The 19,073-nt window shown below is 48.9% G+C and overlaps 1 protein-coding gene across 1 annotated transcript; it reads left to right on the top strand.

The window, feature by feature from the left end:
• The first annotated feature begins 265 nt into the window (after positions 1 to 265).
• cox10 (cytochrome c oxidase assembly factor heme A:farnesyltransferase COX10) lies at positions 266 to 18,857 on the top strand. Its single transcript, XM_030098906.1, has 7 exons — positions 266 to 379; positions 1,719 to 1,861; positions 1,994 to 2,384; positions 3,812 to 3,936; positions 17,073 to 17,143; positions 17,933 to 18,165; positions 18,241 to 18,857. The coding sequence occupies exons 1-7, from the start codon at positions 349 to 351 to the stop codon at positions 18,648 to 18,650; spliced, it is 1,404 nt and encodes a 467-aa protein (XP_029954766.1). The 5' UTR covers positions 266 to 348; the 3' UTR covers positions 18,651 to 18,857.
• Positions 18,858 to 19,073: the final 216 nt, after the last annotated feature.

Here is a 19,073-nt window from a genome sequence, read left to right as displayed (position 1 = left end):
ATATCCTTTAAAGATATGTTTTATTTGCTCTGAATAAATGATTGCGAAATTACAATAAAGAAAAATAGTAGAGGAGGTCTAAGTTTTAATGTGGTAAAATTTAAATAGTAATTCATATTATAAACGAAAGTTTAAAAATATACTGGTGAAAACAACACATAAATATTTTTCTAATATTTTTATATTTTCACATTTCTATTTTGTAGTTACAACGTCATCACGTGACAACTTGACGTTTGGTGACCCGGAAGTGTTTCCGGTTACCCAATGAGGTGAGAATGGCGGCTCGCTGTGCGTGAAGGGTCGTTACCGGAGCTGCTACCGGAGCCGGCTTTATGCAACGAGAACATGTATAAAACACCATGTAGCAGGCTGACAGGTAATCCCGAGGAGAGGCTCGCATTCGGGAGCCCTGTCGGTTTGATTTAAAGTCACTTTAATGACTCATTTATTGAAAGCAACTCTCGATGCTAAAGCGGAAGCTAACGTGTTAGCTTAGCATGTGACCTTAAAAACCAACGAGCGGTATCATAACACAACAAAAGAAGTAGATTTGTACCTGTAGCTGGTTTATTGTCACTGTGTAACGGTCGGTGTCCTCAAACTTGACTTTTAAGGCTTGGAGCTCTGAGCTCTATACATTTCTTTCTCGGAAAGCGTGGGTTAAGTAAGGACACGCCCGAGGTAAGGTTATTGTATCTGCTGTCCTCATCACTTATGGGTCTATTTTAACCAGTCTCATAATTAACTAGATTTAGCCACGTTCTGTGCTTTAGAGGACAGTCAAGTTAATAGTGAAATTAGAGTGGATGGCTTCTATTCAGGATGACAGTCGTGTGTTACTTCCTGACTTCTTGATATATTCGACTTCATCTAACCAAACTATTCACTCCTGATTAATTCCCTCAGGGAAATTCATGTTTCTGCATGCACCCATCCTGTTTCTCTGAAGCGGCTATGTTATGGGGCTCAGGGGAGCTGATGGGGTTGAAGGTCATGCTCATGGACTGTGTGCTGACTTACCTGCTGTGGGAATGAAACCTTTTTAGTCTTCAACCTGAAGTTCACCTTTCTTTCCATGAGATTCTCCACAAGTATTTTAATCTGCTAGTTGAGTAATCAAATTCTGGTCTGTGAGGCACTGTGTAGCTTTATGTGATTATTGGTTAATGTAGTTTTATCAAGAACCTTCTCTTGACTGAACTGGGTGACATTAAATGTGTTTTGTAGAAGACTGATTGACTCTGCATGCAGCGGTGTGATGCTCACCTAACATTTAAATGCCTTAAATCTGTGTTTGATATTCCCTTGACCAGTATTCCGTACAGTGTCTGAATGTGTTATCAGAAGGAGCTGTATTCAGGGAGCTACTGACATGTTTTGGTGAGATGCAGTGGAAAGCTGCCACTGCTGAGTCTGGTTCTGCAGGTTATAAATAAGTCTGTTTCAGCGAGAGGTTATGCTTTCCACTAGTATCTCGTCTGCTTGTTCATGTGGAATTGTTAGTGTACAGCGCTTCAGATGACTGTTTTGTATTTGTTGCTTTAAACATACATTGAATTGAGTTGGAGAGTATTTGTTTCCAGGCATACATCTTGAATGCACAGATTGTAATACATGTGTATTTAGATTTGTCACCAAATGTGCTGTTATTTCATATGAGCTGAACTCGTCATGCTCGACTGCAGTTAACAAACATAATTGACATTGTGTTGCAGGATTTGTTGGTGGAAGTGTGAAACAGAAATTAGTACAAAGTGTTCCCCGATGCAACCAGACTGCTCGTGGTATCATTCACCTGCACAGAAGAGACCCATCCAACTGGCTGACATATCAGCATCTCAACTTCCTGAAACGCCAGGTACCTTTGTTGAAATAGTGACGCAGCCCTTCACTGAGGACTCATTCGAATTATTCCTGTTCGAATGTCTGTGGTCATAATTACTCACGAATTTCCCATGAATAATCTCATCTTTCACTTTTTCTTCTCCAGTATGTGGCAAAGAACAACAGCGAGCTTCACCAACGTGCCGTCCCGAAGCAGGCGCCTGTGCTGACCATCATAGACGAGAGAGATGACAGTGTTGAGCGACAGGTGGAGAGAATACCGACATTTAATCCTGTGGTCACAGACGACGTCCCGAAGGCGCAGGATGTCGCCAGGGAGGTGCTGTCTGACGCCTCCAGCCCGAAGCCCTCCACAGAAGCCCTGGTAGTCCAAAAGGATCCGGCGTCCCAGACGGTTTCAGATGAGACGCCACACATCCAGGTGGAGACGGACGAAGCCAAGGAGGCCCGTCTGGACAGACAGTGGAAGCAGATGAAGGTTGATCGTGCTGAGTTACTGGACATCTACGCCAGACTCGCCAAGATCAAACTTACAGGTAGAGTTAAAAAGAAAAAGAACAGCTTTTGATCAGGTTGTGCAGTAGTTCCAGAATCAGTGTGATAAGTGGGCCACGAAGGGTCTTTATGTCTGTTTCTTCACTTACAAACCTTTTGAAAACTAAATAGATTCCAGCTAAAGACTAAAACATTTCTCAGCATTTTTCTAAATTAGATATATTTGATAATTATAACCTCTGGTTAAAAAAATAGAAATCCTACAGATTTTAATGAAGTTTTATAACATTTAAAAATACTGTAATTGAGATTTTTGTGGTATATAAGCTAAAATTATTAAGAATAGCAGACAAAAGATTTGAAAATATGTTGTAATATATATGAATTTGAAGGTAATAATTATAGTAAAACTGTGTTTTTCTCATTGTTAAGAAAAGCATTAGCCTCTTTCATGGTGGCGCTTCTGCTCTGATTTGAACCAGTGAATCTCACCTTTTGGGAATGTTCCCATAATTAATAAAGCATTTGTCGATCGATCGTTATGATGCTATATATTCCATCTATGGTCCAAACCAGAGTTATAGCAGCAGATGTGTGTTTGTCTAGTAACTGTTCGTTTGAACTGAAACATGCAGAGCATTGCTTCGTGGAGCTGTTTCAACAAGTTTGAATGTTTGTTTACTTGTAAATAAACCTTTCACTTGTTTACACGTCCAGCTGAGACGCAGTTGTCGCTGCAGGAGGCCGTTTAATTGGACTTTTATCTTTGTCCCGGCACACATGCACAGACCGCAGCAGCGTGATGTTCGCCTGTAAACAGGTGATCATGTGACTAAACGTTATGAATATCAAACTTCTCCAGCAGATGTGGGTGACAAACGGGTGGCCTGTGGGCCACATGCGGCCTCCATCTGTCTCCTTTGTGACCTGAGAGCTCAGAAATGTCCGTGCTGGGAAGGGGAATTAACTGCATTTGAGTTCAGTAGGAACTGCAAGTAAATCTGATAAAACTGGTGTAGCTGTTTTCAGGCAACTTATTGTTGTAATTTATTGATTAATTTACTTCAAGTATGTGATTAAAGGCAGTCTGAGACACTTTTTATCTCCATTTGATCACAGGGTGTTTTATACACTTTATCTTTACACGTCAACTTAAATATCTATTTGCATTACCATGGGGGCGTAATTCTTTTCAGTACAGCTTTATATTTTTGACTTAAAGTTTTTCTTTCATTTTGACTTTCTGTATGAAGATGCTGGACCTAAAATCACACCAAAAAAAATATTAAAAATAAGTGAGATTGGCCCAATTGTACCATACTCTACTTGTTATTTAAATTCTAAGCACTTTCTTTCAAATAGTCCTGTTTGTACGGATTGTTTCTGCTGCCACTGCTCATCAATCAGCGTGAAAATGTGGAGAGAATCCAGATCCAGTTTTCTGACTTTAGTTTCTGGTTGATTTCAGCTCTGGTGGTCACGACTGCAGCCGCCGGCTTCGCCATGGCGCCCGTACCGTTCGATCCCATCCTCTTCGTCGTGTCGTCTCTGGGAACAGGCCTCGCCTCCTGTGCTGCCAATTCCATCAACCAGGTTGGTCACGTCTGCGTGTGTGTGTCTTCATGTGTGTGTTTCTCCGCTTCTCTTGTTCCGCTGATGACAGTTTGATGACGGAGTGGTTCGACATCTGGTCCACATATTGCTAGAAAAATCAGAAACATACTGAGAGTCACAGGATTACGATTAGAGATGATTTACTACTGCTAATGAATGGAAGTACAAACGCGATGCGAAGACGGTAAACACGCCGCTCGTTTCCAGAGCCGCGCCGAACATGACAGATGTTTCTGCTCTTGTATACGTTTATTTTCGAAGTACCAATTTCCTTTTGGGAAGAGGGTGACTTCAGCGCTGGCAGGATATCTGTAGGTCTCACGGCGTATTAGATTTTTTATATTGACATATTATACAAACAGTGAATTTGCTTGTTGACAGACACACATGTCCAGTTTCCCTTTTGTGCTCCAAAAAATGCTGAAAAAACCAGAAAATCTCTCTTTTTTTTTTTTTTACCGTTCTACATTCCTGTTTCGCTGCGCATTTCAAAAATGCATCAAGCAGAGTGAAACGCTGTTATTATTTCACCGTTGAAAGCTTTTTTTTTTTTCGCGGTAAACAAAGGAGGAGTGGTGTGTGTTTGTGTGTGTGTGTGGGGACTCTTAAAGGCCGAGCCGCACTCTAATGTTGACGCTGTACATCGGAATTTGCTCCGTGACTTAAGATTATTAGTATAATGGCTGACCTCTCCCTCGCTCGGCCTGGAGTTGAACCGTGCTTAGCGGCGTCTTCGGCCTGTAATTTGGCAACAAGCTTGATTACACTGCAGGTTCGTAGCCTGGAGGATCCGCCGCCGCCGCCCCCTCTCCGGCTTCACCTTCACAGCTCCGGTCCTCTACGCTGCTGACACGTTTTCCAGCGCTGAGACTCGCCGTATCGTCTCAGTTTCGGGCGTCAGGCTCGCTTCAGTGGGCGAGACGGGTAAAACAGAGCCACAGCAGCAACGCTAGTGTAGAGGATACGTGATGAAAATGTCTATATTTTCACAAAAAGCAAACAATTACTGCGAAGAATGACTACAATCTTAACTTGTCCGTAGGTGTGTGTGTTGGACTGGTCAGTCCAGTGTGTACACTGCCCTCACAGACAGCTGGGATTGGCTCCAGCCTCCATCAGGCCTGCGTTGGATAAGATGGATGCATGAATGTGCAAACTGCACCGTTCTGCTGCGGCGGTCAGGCATGAATGGCGTCAGTCAGTCCATCACAGACTCGGCCACCGTATTGTCTTTGCACTGGCCTGAAACGGAGCCGGCTCCTGCGTGTGTGTGTGTGTGTGTGTGTGTGTGTGTGTGCGCGCCTCCACCTCACACCGAGCAGGTGTGTAAATATCCTTCAGGTATTTGAGAAATGCGTCGTCCTCTCGAGGCGGACTCGAGCATCGAGGCGTTCAGAGCGTTGAGTGACGGAAGAGGCAGCGGCCGCCGGTCGTACCTGGGGTCTCCCCCGTCTGCGGCCCACCCTCACACCGGGCCTGTCCTCGTTTTAAACCTGTTCTAATCCAGTGCGGACTGACATCGAAACATTTATTATCTGACTCTGTAATGAAGCATCCAGACTAATACAGTGGCGGCTGTCAGATTTCGGCCTTCATTGGGATTTGACATGTGGGTGGAAGTGTCCTATAACAGAATGTGAGGTATTTAGGGAATGCCTCACATGGATTTTTCGCAGATAAATACACAGAAAGATCCTGCCGAGTAATACTTGAACATTTCTCTGTGTTTTCACAAATGGCCTTGTGTAATGTTAGCCAGAAATTCATCAGTGTTTAATCTGTTCAGGGCCAGGAAGTGGAATGTGAGCGGGGTCCCTCTCGTTCTGATCCCTCGTCCCAGAGTTTGTCTGGGAGCGTTTTGCATGTCATCGTCGTCTTAATTAGAACGAGCCAGAGATGGGATTATTGTCTCGGACAAATCAGCCACCTGCGCTCGAAGGAAAGCTAACTTTGAAGCTAAACGGGGATTTAAAGGGAGAGCTTTGTTTCGCACAGACACTTTTTCAAGAGGAAAAAAAAAAGATGCTTTTTTTCCTCTCTTCCCCCCTCGAAGTAATTATACACACAAACATGCGCGACGTCAGGCGTGACTCATAATTGCAGGTTGCAGCTCCTCTGTGGTGACACTCGCCGGCTCTTTGTAGTTGACTTGACACACTCGGCTTTATCGCCGGGCTCTTTCTGTCAGGCGTACCTTCATCTGCCTGCCGTCGATCTCCACTCGCCGGCCGTCCGTTTGTTTGTCGTAATCTCTGAAAGAAAACATGGAGCTGAAAAGAAAATGAACCCCACTTCAGATGTGTTGCCATGTCTTTTTTTCTTTCTTTTTTCTTTTTTTTTTTTTTTCATTTCGTCCTTTTCATCTTTTGAGCGCCGGTGCTCCACCGTTAGTGTGTTTAGGTGCGATCAAAGCAAAAAGTCTTTTTATACGGAGAATCAAACAAAAGCTCGACGAGCAAATCAAAGCGCAGAGAGACCCTTGTGAAGATCACTTCCTATGGATTCAGCTGCTCCACCCTAATGCTTTAATGTTCTGCGTCTGAAGAGGCAGAGCGCCGCGCTCGCGTGCGCCGCCGCACGACCGTCGCATTACCTCCAGGACAGGAGGAGGCCGCCTCGAGGGGGAGGAGCAGGCCGTGGCTGGAGGAGGTGGCGGTGAGACCTCCAGCCGGGCCGTCAGAAACTCCGGCTGCGTGAAAACACGCAGTTCTACTATAAAAACACAGTTTTTTTTTCATTTTCAGGCTGTGCGGGTGTTTCGGCCGCCGCCGCCTCCTCGTGCGCTCGTGGCTTCAGCTCATTAGAAAACAGTGTTGGATGAAAGTTTGAGGCCAAAGCCCCGGAACGCCGCGGAGGTCTCAGATCAGAGTAAATAAGACCCGATGTGGCCTTTTTGCTGTCAAATAAACGCCGCTCCGCCGTTCTGACAGCATCCGCAGTGCGAGTCGCTCCCCGTCAGTCCCGCCTGTTTGTTTTGATGGAGATTCGAGCCGGCTTGTTGTGTGGCTGAGATGAGACAAAGGCGGCCGCCTTTCCTTTTGTGTCTGAGGCTGGCACGCACCGGCGAGCCCCCACAAGCCCCCTTTCAGCCCGTCCGCTCGCAGCTACGCCCTTCTCCCCCGTCCTGTGCAGGCATGCATTATTTACCCTCCCGCACGCTCCTCGTCTGCCGGCGTCTCGGTCGGCCCCTCCACGTCACGCCGCGCCGGCTTGTTTAGGCGATGCTCAGAAACGCAGTTTAAAAGAAGCTGTTTTTATGAAGCACACCTGAGGTTTGTAAGAGCTTTTTAAACCTTTCTGACAAACCACTGATCTTCATACACCCTGAAGTGTCAGATTAACCCTCTACATCCAGCAGAAATCTTCTCTTTCTACTTTTAAAGCAGTGAAAAGCTCAGTAATGCCGGAGCTGTAACCCTCCGACACAGGCTGGTTAAGATCGCGACCTCGGACCGCTGCCTCCGTTTTGTTTGAACTCATCTTTTTAATTATATTTGTGAGAACATTAGGGTGTCAGACTGATGTGCCGTCACTTGTAAAACGATCTGAGTCGATCCTGGAAATTCCCCTGCAGTGTTAAACACTCCGAGTCCTCTTTGATGAAATTCATGAATTTATTCTGAACTATAACTCTTCACACCACCGCAGGTTGCTTCCTAATGCTGTTTTCATGTAAATATTTTTAAAGATTTATGTTTCCCAAAGACGTTTTTCCTCCGTGTCCAACACGTAGTGGGAGGTTCAGCTGCTTTTCTTCTTACACTTAAGTCTGTTCTGAGCATGTTGTGGCTCACTTTCATGGAGATAAAGGTCAGATACATCAGATTGAACGGCCGATTAGACAACAAAAGACGCGCCGTCTTGACTGCAGATGCTCCTCTTCAAGTCTGGTTTTCCACCAGCTCGGTTAAAACAAAGGCCGGGGCCGATCTTTGACATTATTAGTTTTCGGCTTTTTGTTGGAGGGTCGTTCGCCAAGCTGTTAATTCAGCCCGGAGAAAGAAATGGAAATTCCCTTTTAATTGCCTTGCAAGATGGAGCTAAAAGGACTTGATGGGTATCGCTCTCGCTCTCGCCCTCTCTCTCTCTCTCGGTGCTGGATTAAAATGAATATTTAACCAGACAGCCCTGTTTAATAGTTAATTTCTTTAAAGCCTTTTGTCTTTGTCAACAGTGGGGTGCCAGTCCGCTTCAAACTGTACAAATGGAAGTCGTGTCGCCTCAGATGGGAGACAGATGCTCTGCTCTGATAAAGTCATCAGAGCTAAATCCACCTATGGCGTCTCGTCGTTGCCCCGGAGATAAATGCCCGAGAGGAGAAGCGGAAAAAACAAAACCTGCTTTTCGGGCCAAGTGTTCGGATTTTCACTACGCTTTCAAATAATTGTCTTAGTCCAACTCAAGCTGTTTTTTTACGTGTAAACACGTTAGCTCCACTGTAATCAGTTCTCAAGGTCAGATGCATCAGGCTGGAAGCGGAGCTGCTGTGAGCCAAATCCTGACCCAGAAATCCACCCAAGTGTAAAACGGTAAACACCAACTCAGAGAGAAGAAGCTGTAAACATGGAGGGAACCGATGGCTTTTAGACACAGAGACACAGGAGATCATGACCTGTGGTCAGCTCAAACCGGCTTCACTTTCAGCCCAGCCTGAGCCATCGAGGTGTTTTTTTAAATGACGTCGATCACACAGGGATTTAGTCACAACTGATTGATGAAGCTTCCTGAAATTGGAGGACTTTTATTCGACGGTGCAGCCGCATCGTCGTGATTTGCATGTCGGGTGTTAATTCAGAGCAGCACAGCTTCCCCTCTGATTTGGATCCTTGAAATAACAGCCCACCTCTCTGTAGTTTGTATAAAAGCCGCCTTGTAAAGTTTAATGAGTCCAGCAGAGTGAATTGAGTAAAGTTTTCAGCGGATAAAATAAAATCTTCATGTGTTAAACTTTAATTCTTCAGCCCATTTAGATCACTTGAGATATGATTTAATTCTTGAAGTTTAAATAGCTGTTTTTAGCATGGATTTTATTTTTAATTGGTGGGACTTCATCTCTTCATGTTCTCAGTGATCCTGGCTGATAAATACAGGGTTTCCTCCTTCAACGGAGAGAGAGGCTTTGTGGGTAAGCACATTCTTCACCGCTGTCGTCAACAACATGTCGTCTTCCTTTGTGAAGGTCGCACTCGAGCGCCGCTGTCAGCCGAAGCTGCAAACACACGTCACGGCGGTGAAGTGGGCCGAGTGACGGGCAGGTGGAGCGCCTCTCTCCACCCCCCTGATCAGCCTTCAGTTTCTGACAGAACACTGTGATTAAGCTCTCGAGCAACCAACAAAGTGAGATAATGCAGATGCCTCCGAGACTCGAGTCAGAGGCGGGGAAGCCGCCCGGCGCGGCCTCGTCTGGCTCCAGGAAACCTCCACGCTTTTCACACATGTACTTAAAGCCTGGCCGGCCTCCGCGGGCCGGGGGAATGCGGCGGTACCAGTCCGAACGCGGCGGTGATCGCAGCGGCCTGGTGGGTCCAGTGCTCGGCTCGTCGTTATGCTGTGTGATGAAACTTTCTCTGCGTCTCTCCTTAAATAAACACTGAATCGTGAGAGCAGAGGGCTAAAAATGACCCGATAGTCGCGTTGGGGAGTATTTTCAGGTCGCGGTCGGAGGTCTTCTCTTTAGCCATTGTGCTCGGGTCGCCACCACAAGCCATCGCAGCTTGTAAGAGGTGAAGTCGACCAGATGCTCTTCAGGTTCAGGCCTGAACCCTGCACGGTGTCGGACGCAGGCCGTGCGGCGATGTGGGAAGCGTCGACGTTCGGCTCGCATTAAAGTACGTGACGGGCCAGCGAAGACGCGGCTTTATGGAGCGACCTGCTGTTCTCTGTCGAGCCGAGGCGTAATAGTCGCTCAGCTTTCAGATTTGTCCGGCCCCGTCGTTCTGCCAGTCGATGCAAAACCAGCCTTCAAAGCTTTTCTGACATCTGTGCATTTTAATGTGAAGCACCGCGAGTTTCTGGTGTCTGTGGACGTACGGGGCTGAAAATAGAAGAGCAACGCTTTGAAGTAAGAAAAAATGTATGTTTCTGGTCTTGGTGAAGAAATTTAATCAGAGGAGGTGTTTTTTTTTTTTTTTTTTTACATCACATTCATGTGTTTGTGTACAATATGCTGCACTGTTTTTTTTTTTTTTTTCAGGCCAACTCAAGTTTGCCCACTCTATTTGAAGGTAACTTAGCCAGAGGCAACTAGGAACACTCTTTGTAATGCTGAGATCCATGGATAATTAACAAAAGCAGTACTGTTTATGGCTTGCCCGTGAGCCAACGCTGCATGCTAATTTGATTCCAGCCCAGAAGCTCTGGGAGCGAGGGCATCGCTGCTGGAAAACAACATGGTTACCCACACGCTCCAGCTCTCTGGGCGTGTCTCACAATCGCAAAAATCTCGGGGTTTAATAGCTTTCGGTTCTGCCAAATGCTGAAAGAGACATAAATTATCTTCAGGGAAGCTGAAGCGTGTCGTCCAGATCGACCTGGAACAGATTCAGAAAGCAGATCGCCCACAGTTCCTCAGATCCTGCAGTGGCGTCTTTCTTCATGCTTTAAAGGACCAGTTTGCAGCTCAGTGCACCTTAAACAGCTGAGGGGCGTCGCGCTTGCACGTTCACCATGCAAAAGAAAATCTGTTTGTGTGACTGGCTGGTTCAGTTGTGGGTTTTCGTCTGGTGAGAGCCGCAAACACGCTGGAATTGTTGAACGTTCCTTTCCTGATTGTGAGAGCTCGTGTCCATCTGCTTGTGTTTTTTCGTGAGGATCTGAAGGAGCAGTCGGTCTGTTGGTTCACCTGCTCATCATTTCCACCTCACCTGAGGAAGCCGCTGCGGTCCGCCGGGCGTGCCCCCCCCCCCCCCCCCCCCCCCCCCCCCCCATGCTGCAGACTGTCTAGTTAAAAGGATCTTCCTCTTTCTGATGACACAGCAGCCTGTCAGACTCTGTCATGTAGTAACTGTTGATTACTGCTCACAGGGCACTTCAAAGTGTGTGTCCGTGGGTGTGTGTAGCTCGCACATACATATTTGCTCTTCAGCGCCGACACCTTCAACTGTACCCCCCCAACAGCCGCTCGTTCCTCTGGCTTTGTTCTTAACCCCGCCTCAGCAGCACAGAGGGACGGTAAAATAACACTTGCGTCCGTTTGTTTATGTCTCCGGCCGAGCGGCGCTTCGCCCCCGCGTGTTGTTCATCTTAATAACTGTTTGCTTGTTTTAGCCGGGGCTCAGCCGTAAAGGCGGTGCGCCGCGGCTGCAGCCGCCTCCCGCCTTCAGAGGCCCGGTTCGTCTTCCGACTGTCAGAAACTTTGCGGCGGCAGCGTCACATCCTCAGTGTGTGTGTGTGATTGATAGCGAGGGACAACGCTGGACCGCGTTGTCTAATCATGAACTGCCAGAGCGCTCAGCCTGTCAGTCATTTTCTCATTTTGAATTTCAGTCACTGCTCTCTTCATTATATTGAATTTGCGAACCTACAGAAAAAGCTGAATCATATCAAACCAACGCTCTTCATGTGTTGAGCAGGGGTCTGTTGTTCCGTCAACATGTGACTGGAGACCTTGCGTTGGTCGTTCATGTTTCAGACAGCACTCCTCACCTGCTCACTTTAACGCAAATATGCAAAAAAAAACTCCTGGGATTTAAGGAGAGCGGATCAGTTTTACTGTGAACGCCGTTAATGCCGTCGTGCAGTTCCTCATTCTAGCAGGAGGACATGCCCACTGCTGGGCTCCCATTCATTTTACTCCCACACAGCTGTAATCACTTTCTGGATGATAGTCATCATAGAGTGTGTGTGTGTGTGTGTGTGTGTGTGTGTGTGAGCGTGTGTTCTCTTTGGGAACATCTTACTCTGTTTTACCCACTTCCTCGGGATTAAGCCTGGATGGGGGATGGTTCTGTGCTTCAGAGGTTGTTTTTTTGCTCGGCTGCTTCCATCTGAGTGACTCCTGTAGCGGTAGATCGGTGGATTGAAGGCAGTGTGACTTCAGGATGGAATCGTTTCATCAATAGCCTTTCTCCTGTTACCCATCATGCTCTTAATTTGTGTCATGAAATCATGAAAACTTCAACATGTCTTCTTCTTTTTGCTGGTTTGTGTTTTCTGAACCTCCTCTTCAGGACACATAATGAAAATCCTCTCTTAAGCTACTAGAGGCTTCGTTTTAAACGGACTGAATCCAAGCAATAATCAATAGTGTCAATCTTTTTTTCATTATTTTTTTTCCCATCATTATAACCTCGTCCTGCCAGACTGTGGCGGCGCTGCGACACGCTGAAAGCCGCGTTGATCCACGTCCTGACAAGAGGCATTTCTGTCCCGTCTGCGGGGCAGATAGCTGACAGCTCGCCTCTGCAGCCCGGCGAGGAGCTAACCGGTCGCTTTTCCACTCCAGGGGAGACGGAGAGACACGAGGAGACGGGACGGGTCTCACGGGCAGAGCTCAGGCTGCGGAGGAGGACAGATTGTGACAGGAACTTTGTTAGCGTGTTTACTCAGTCTCCTCCTATTTGCCCCGGCAAACAAGGCCGTCACTCACGGATGAATTATTTAGTCCCGCTGGTTTTTCGTCTGTTTGCTTCTTGTGTATCCGCAGATCGTCTGCCTGCTGATGAACATATTTCACAGAATGCGGAGCCGAGTTAAGTTTGTTTACATCATTAAAAAAAAGCCCGTTTTGTACTTGTTTTATGTTTAATTTAATTCCGCTGTCTCCATCTCTTATGCTAAAGCTTCAACATGACTTATCAAGTTTACAGAACGGCCTCTGAAGCAAAGCAGAACATCGTTTTCATGTAGTTCAGCTACAAACAACCTGACTTTGACTGCTTTTTATGAGAAGCTTGACTTTTGTCCCAGCATGTCACCACAAGGTAGAGATACAAAAAAAAAAACAGACCCAAACAATAGAAACAAAGGCAGCAGTTTGTTGATGTTGACGTGTGTCTGGACCGCAGGGCTAATCTGGAACCCTGTTGACTTGCATCTGTTGTTGGTACCTTCTCCATAAATAACACAGATGTGGAAATATGCGATCTATTTAACTGTTTGCTGCAGCAGAAAACAGAGCTGAGGTCCGCTCCAGCAGCTCATGACAGCTTTATAAAAAGACAGATGCTCCTTTTTTTTGTTGAGAAGTTATTTGATGTCGTCCAGATTTTCATTCTGAGGAGGGAAACACGATATACACACAGCTCGACTGGACTAATAGCCTTTATGACACTTGGCTGCAATGAATGTTTACAGAGGTTTTCAAATCTGTCTCTCAGCTTTTTTTTTTGTTCACAATAGTGTCGTAGTTGTCACACATGTCTGAGTTCAGTGGAAAACCCACAGCCGAGTCTTCATCCTGGTTTCTGGTCATCGTCCTGCAGCTTCTGCGCTTCCTTCAGGAAGATCTATCTAACATGCATGAGAACTGGTCGAACTGTGATGCCAATTCGGGAATGCATCGATGACATTTTGTCAAATTAAATTAGTTAAATTAAATTAATGCAAATTAGATTTGCGTCTTTGATTCTGAAAGTCATTAATTGCGGCATCTCAAAGAATTGGAGGTTCATGTACTGCGTTCTCTGAGATCCCCATCATTGTGGTATCCGCAACGAGCCCCCCCACACACACACACAATAACACACACACACACACACTGACACAGCTGTGAAGGAAAAATCCAAACACTCACGTCCTCTCAAACATACACACGGTCATGCACATGTCTCTCTTTAAACCGCTGAGAGGCTTTCAAACTGCATGTCATGTCAGTCACACCCGCACAGTCATTTGCAAAATGCCCGGTGGTGCTGGAAAGGTCTGTTTATTTCTTTAAACCAAGTGACCACACACACACACACACACACACAGACACACACACACACACACACAACCCAGTTCTTTTGACTCACCTTTCACTTTTTCATAGTGTGTGAGTCTAAATAAAAAAGCGAACAGTGTTCAGGAGTTTTAACGTCGCCATTGTTACGAGCGCCAGTGATGTGATTCCTCCTTCCCTCCAGGAGGCGCTGTGACCCAGTAACAGTGTGGTAAAACTGGTTTAAAGATTTCAGGATGCAAAGCAGCGGCTTTCACGGCTTTCTTTGACCAGACGAGACGGTTTATGGACGAGTGAGACTCGTTTCTTCCTCCAGAAGTTGATTCCGGCGCGATGGCGCCTCGGCCGAGCGGAGGTTGGTCTCGCGCGGAGGGACTTATCGCCGCCGGGGCAGAGGTAGCGCGCCTCCGCTCGGCATTAATTGGCTGATTAACATGAGGACAGTTCAGCGCTTCACTGTCCCACGCTCGGCCCGTTAATCAGGAGGGAGGCGCGCCAGCTGAACCGCCGCCAGCCACTGTGCTCAGACAAGAGCAGCGAGCCACAAGGGGTGCGAGTTCAACGCCGGACTGAAAGGAAGACGTGATCCGCTCCTCGGCCAGACGCTCCTGTGCTGCGATAGCCTTCATGTCACTGTGATTTATTAACAGACATGGAAATGAGGACGATCGGATTTGTGTTTTCCCACCTCTTCGATTTTACAGTCTATTCTGCTTCCTTGAAACCGTTTTGAACCTGGGTTCTCCTCCTCACCACGCCGGCTCTCCTCAGGTTAATGAGCACTTCAGCAGGTTGAGCGGTGAGGTGGTGAAAAATCACCGCATTGCTCACGTAGCTGGGAGGCTGCTGGTGCGACTCCGGAGGCGTCGGGCAGCACGGCGCTTGACCTGCCGAGCCAGCGTTTCTGCGAGGCAGACCGCGCGTTCGGTTCCACTTCCCTTCTTTCATTTGACTTCAAACCGTGGCGAGCGCGTGGCGAGCGCGCGCCGGCGCCGTGGAGGCGACTTCTGAGGAGAACCTAATCTGAGTCAATCTGTCTGCTTGTTTGTCGAGTGGCGGATCACAGACGGTTCACGGTCGGCGCTGAGGAGGAGCTCTGAGAGCTCTCGTCGTCGGCTCGGTTCGGCGCGCCGCCCGCCCGTCTTCGTGCGGGTTCGAGTCCGTCACTCAGCCCACTGGTGACTTGTGATTGCGGGGTTTAGCCGGCGCACCTGGGTTTTGCTCGGCACACACGCTGTTTGGGCCTCTTGAGTCAACAGAGCGGAGCGACTGCAGCTCTCCTCTCTAACCGCCACGCTTCTAATCGTTGTCTTTACTGTTTTTGATTTTTTATCACAAAGTATAAAAAGTTGGGTTTTCCTCAGTGGAGCGATGGAAGAAGTCGACCACGGCCTGAGATTCAGCTCTTTGTCGCGTTAAATGGTGTCGCGACGCAAGGCTCGCTTGTCTTCTGTAGAATAGGAAATGCCTCTTCGCAGCCTGTTATCAATTGAGGCCTGGTGGTTTTCAGTGGATCACGCTCCGTCTTTGATAACCAAACCCCCCCACCACCCCCCACCCCACACACACACACACCCCCCGCCGCCGCTGCCGCACTTTAGGCTGGCCTGGTTTCCGTCTTCGTCATCTGGCAGATAATTGTCCCCACAGAGGAGTCAGCAAAGCACAACCAGCCTTAAGTCCCAAGACCTGCACACATCCAGCCACCCTCCTGTATCAGAAACCTGTTTCATCTAAAGTAAATCCGCCACATGTAGAACATGCAGACTCAGCACCAAACCAAGTGTGAGGACAAAGCATATTTTCAGAACGAATTTAAGTTCTGTCATAAATTGTTGGCGTTGTGTGTAAAAAGCATGTTGGACAGCTTTCGCACGCCTTTAGCCTCTGTCCACCGTCGGTCGGTGAAAACCCGCCGAGTCCCCGGACCAGTCACCGCAGCACCTCAGCTGCAGCTCGCCGCCCTGCTGGGCAGAAATAACGACCTGGGCGGAGAGCAGAGCGGACCGCTGACGAGAACCAGATGAGGAGGAAGGTGCAGGGAGTCGTCCGCTGGCTCATTTGCATTCGCGCTGAATCATCGGCGTTTCGACGATGGCCGTCCGGTGAATGCCTGGAATAGTTTCTCACGCCGCGGCCGGCGCCCTCCTCCGCGCTCCAGGTGCGCGAGCCGGCAGCTCCATGTGGGGAGGCGTTACTGGAAACTAAGTGGATTCTGTTTTTATGTGAGCAGAGCTCCGGGCCCCGGTCCAGGCAGCGCCGCTCCCGGGGCCCCTGGCCACAAAGAGCGGCCCCTGACCTCCTGACGCATTTCCTGACCCAGGAAATAGAATTAACACCTCGGTGTGGGCCCTGGGGTCCGACAGCCGTGCACACAGCTGTGCACGAGCCCGGCAGGGTCCAGACCCAGCAGGACGCCGGACCCGGTTAGCACTGGAGCCGAATCCAGGTTCTGGGTAAGATTCTGCTGAGTAGAAACGCTCCAAACCAGATGCAAACGGATGCGGGGGACTGTCGGCCATCTTTGATCCGGTCGCCGGAAGAGAACACGAGCCCGGGTGTCTCCCGCAGAGCGACTCGATCAGAACCCGATCGTTCGATATTGAACCGTTTATCAGAAGAGACGACTCGGTATTCCGTCGCACGAGAGCCTTATCTGTTTTCATCATTAGTCTGAGGCTTTTATCAGACGCACACACACACACACACACACACACACACACGCACACACACGCACACACACAGATTAGCCAGTTCCTGCGTTTAAGCGCCCCATATGTTTGCGTTTTAGTCACACATTGCGAACCTCCTGGGAGCACTTTGAAGCCGCTCCTCCAGAGCGGATCATAAAACAGGAGTATAAGTAGTTTTTCACGGAGTCGTCCGGCGGCGCGGCCCCACCACGACCACCACCCACCGAACGGCCCGCCGCCGCCCGGCACCTCCAGGGACGACCCGGCCGGATCGCCGCTCGGCCCTCTCTCTCTGATGTTCGAAACATGAGAAAACATTTGTTCCTCAGCTCGGCCTTTGCTTTTGAATTTTTCATTCCGTGTCGGCGTCTTTTTGATTTGCAGGGCGTAAAAACTCTGGAGCTGCATCTGATGTAACTTAAAAAAAAAAACAACCTGAATATTTGCTGCAGCCTGCAGTCGGACATCAAAAGTCTCCTCTCTGATGTTGTTCTGACTCTCACGTCTTTCTTTTGAATCTGTCTGTCGTCTCGTCTCCGCAGTACTTCGAGGTGCCCTTCGACTCCAACATGAACCGGACCAGGAACCGTCCGCTGGTCAGAGGACAGATCAGGTACCGACAAACCTCAACCCTGCTCAGTCATTTCATTTCACACATTTTAGTAAGACTTTTTTTTTTTTTTTTCCAATTGGGCTGGAATCCGTCAGGTGTTTCTGAGCCCGTCGACAGGAGGATCCTCAGGTTTCGAGATGTGAGGCGGTTTTACAGGACGGTCGCCGGACCCTGACCCCACAGCTTATCTCGCTCCGGTCGCAGGATCCTCCGCCGACGTGCTGTTTAGAAAGCGTGACTGGAAGCGTTCCCGTCCTGTCTAAACAGCCGGGCTCTCAACTCGTCCCCCCCTCCCCGACACGTACGAGCTCGCGTGAAGACGGCGAGCAGATGGGCGGCCGGGCCATCCTGTCAAACAAGCCGTCAGGACGCCGCGTCGCGCTCGGGCTCCACGGCGGCCCGGAGGCGGCGCTGGAAAGAGTTTGTCATCCAACGCTCATCCGCCCGAGTGTGTAATCCGTGTTTGTTCCTCTCCGGAATGCGGACGACGGTTCCCTCTGTTGTGGTGCGGCGAGGTTTGAGGCTCGCTGCTTCTCTCCAGAGTGAAACGGTTTTGATCTTCCCAGAGGAAACTGAGAGGAATTCCAAATAATTACCCGAAGTTTGGCTTTCGACTGATAATTCTGCTCCTATTAGGGTTAAAAAAAAAAAAAACTTTCAAATTGCTGAGCTCTTCCAGCTGTGAGATTTCTTTTAACTTACAGTTTGAAGATTTTAAATAGAATTTAATTAAATTTTGAAAATGCATCGTTTTCGTGTGTGTGTGTGTGTGTGTGTGTGTCCCGTCAGCCCGCTGCACGCCGTCTCCTTCGCCCTGGCCTGCGGCCTCCCCGGCGTCGCCCTGCTCACGCTGGCCGTCAACCCGCTGACCGGCGCCCTGGGCGCGCTGAACGTCTTCCTGTACACCTGCTGCTACACGCCGCTCAAGAGGCTGAGCATCGCCAACACCTGGGTGGGCGCCGTGGTGGGCGCCATCCCCCCCGTGATGGGCTGGACCGCCGCCACCGGCTGTCTGGAGCCAGGTACCCGACGCCGCGAGGAAGCGCCGATCCCTCGTCCGCTGTGCAGCCATTAACCCCGCCCCCCTCCCCCTCCAGGTGCCTTGCTCCTGGGCGGCTTCCTGTACAGCTGGCAGTTCCCCCACTTCAACGCCCTCAGCTGGAACCTGAGGGAGGACTACTCCCGCGGCGGCTACCGCATGATGTCGGTCACCCACCCGGCCATGTGCCGGCGGGTGGCGCTGCGCCACAGCCTGGCGCTGATCGGGCTGTCGGCGGCGGCGCCGGCGCTGGGCGTCACCACCTGGACGTTCCCCGTCGTCTCGCTGCCCATCAACCTGTACATCAGCTTCCTGGCGCTGCAGTTCCAGCGGCGCGGCGACCGCGGCAGCGCCCGCCGCCTCTTCTTCTGCAGCCTGTGGCACCTGCCCATGCTGCTGCTGCTGGCGCTCACCTGCAAGAGGTACGGCCAGGCTCCGCCCACCGCCCCGGACGGACACGCCCCCTGAGCCGCGCCGCGCCGCTCAGTGTAAATACTCTTATTTATTTCACGTTAAGATGACCTGTAAAGTGTAAATGATTTACTTAGATTACTCGCCGGATCACCTCGCCTCCCCCCACCCGGGGATTTAACTCAGAACTGCCCCAGAACCCGGGGAGAGTTTTACCCCCCCAGCAGCTCGGGGGCAAACCTTCTCTGACAATAAACACGCCGTTGTTTTATTCTGTCTGTGTGTCTTTTTTCAGGATTTCTTCTGATTTTTTTTTTTTTTTATCATTAATAAAATACAACAAAATGCTTTCCTGCCAACAAGTTCCAGTTTTAAACATGTTGAAGCAGAAACGTGAGGCTGAATCTCAAATCCTGCAAGAATGAATGAATGAATGAATGAATGAATGAATGGATGGTTTGTTTCTGATCATAATTCAGC

This window comes from Salarias fasciatus, chromosome 8 (genome assembly GCF_902148845.1).
Source record: "Salarias fasciatus chromosome 8, fSalaFa1.1, whole genome shotgun sequence".
In the NCBI taxonomy this organism is placed as follows: Eukaryota; Metazoa; Chordata; class Actinopteri; order Blenniiformes; family Blenniidae; genus Salarias; species Salarias fasciatus.
The sequence above is the reverse complement of the archived record's forward strand: the minus strand, read 5'-3'. Positions and strand labels throughout refer to the sequence as shown.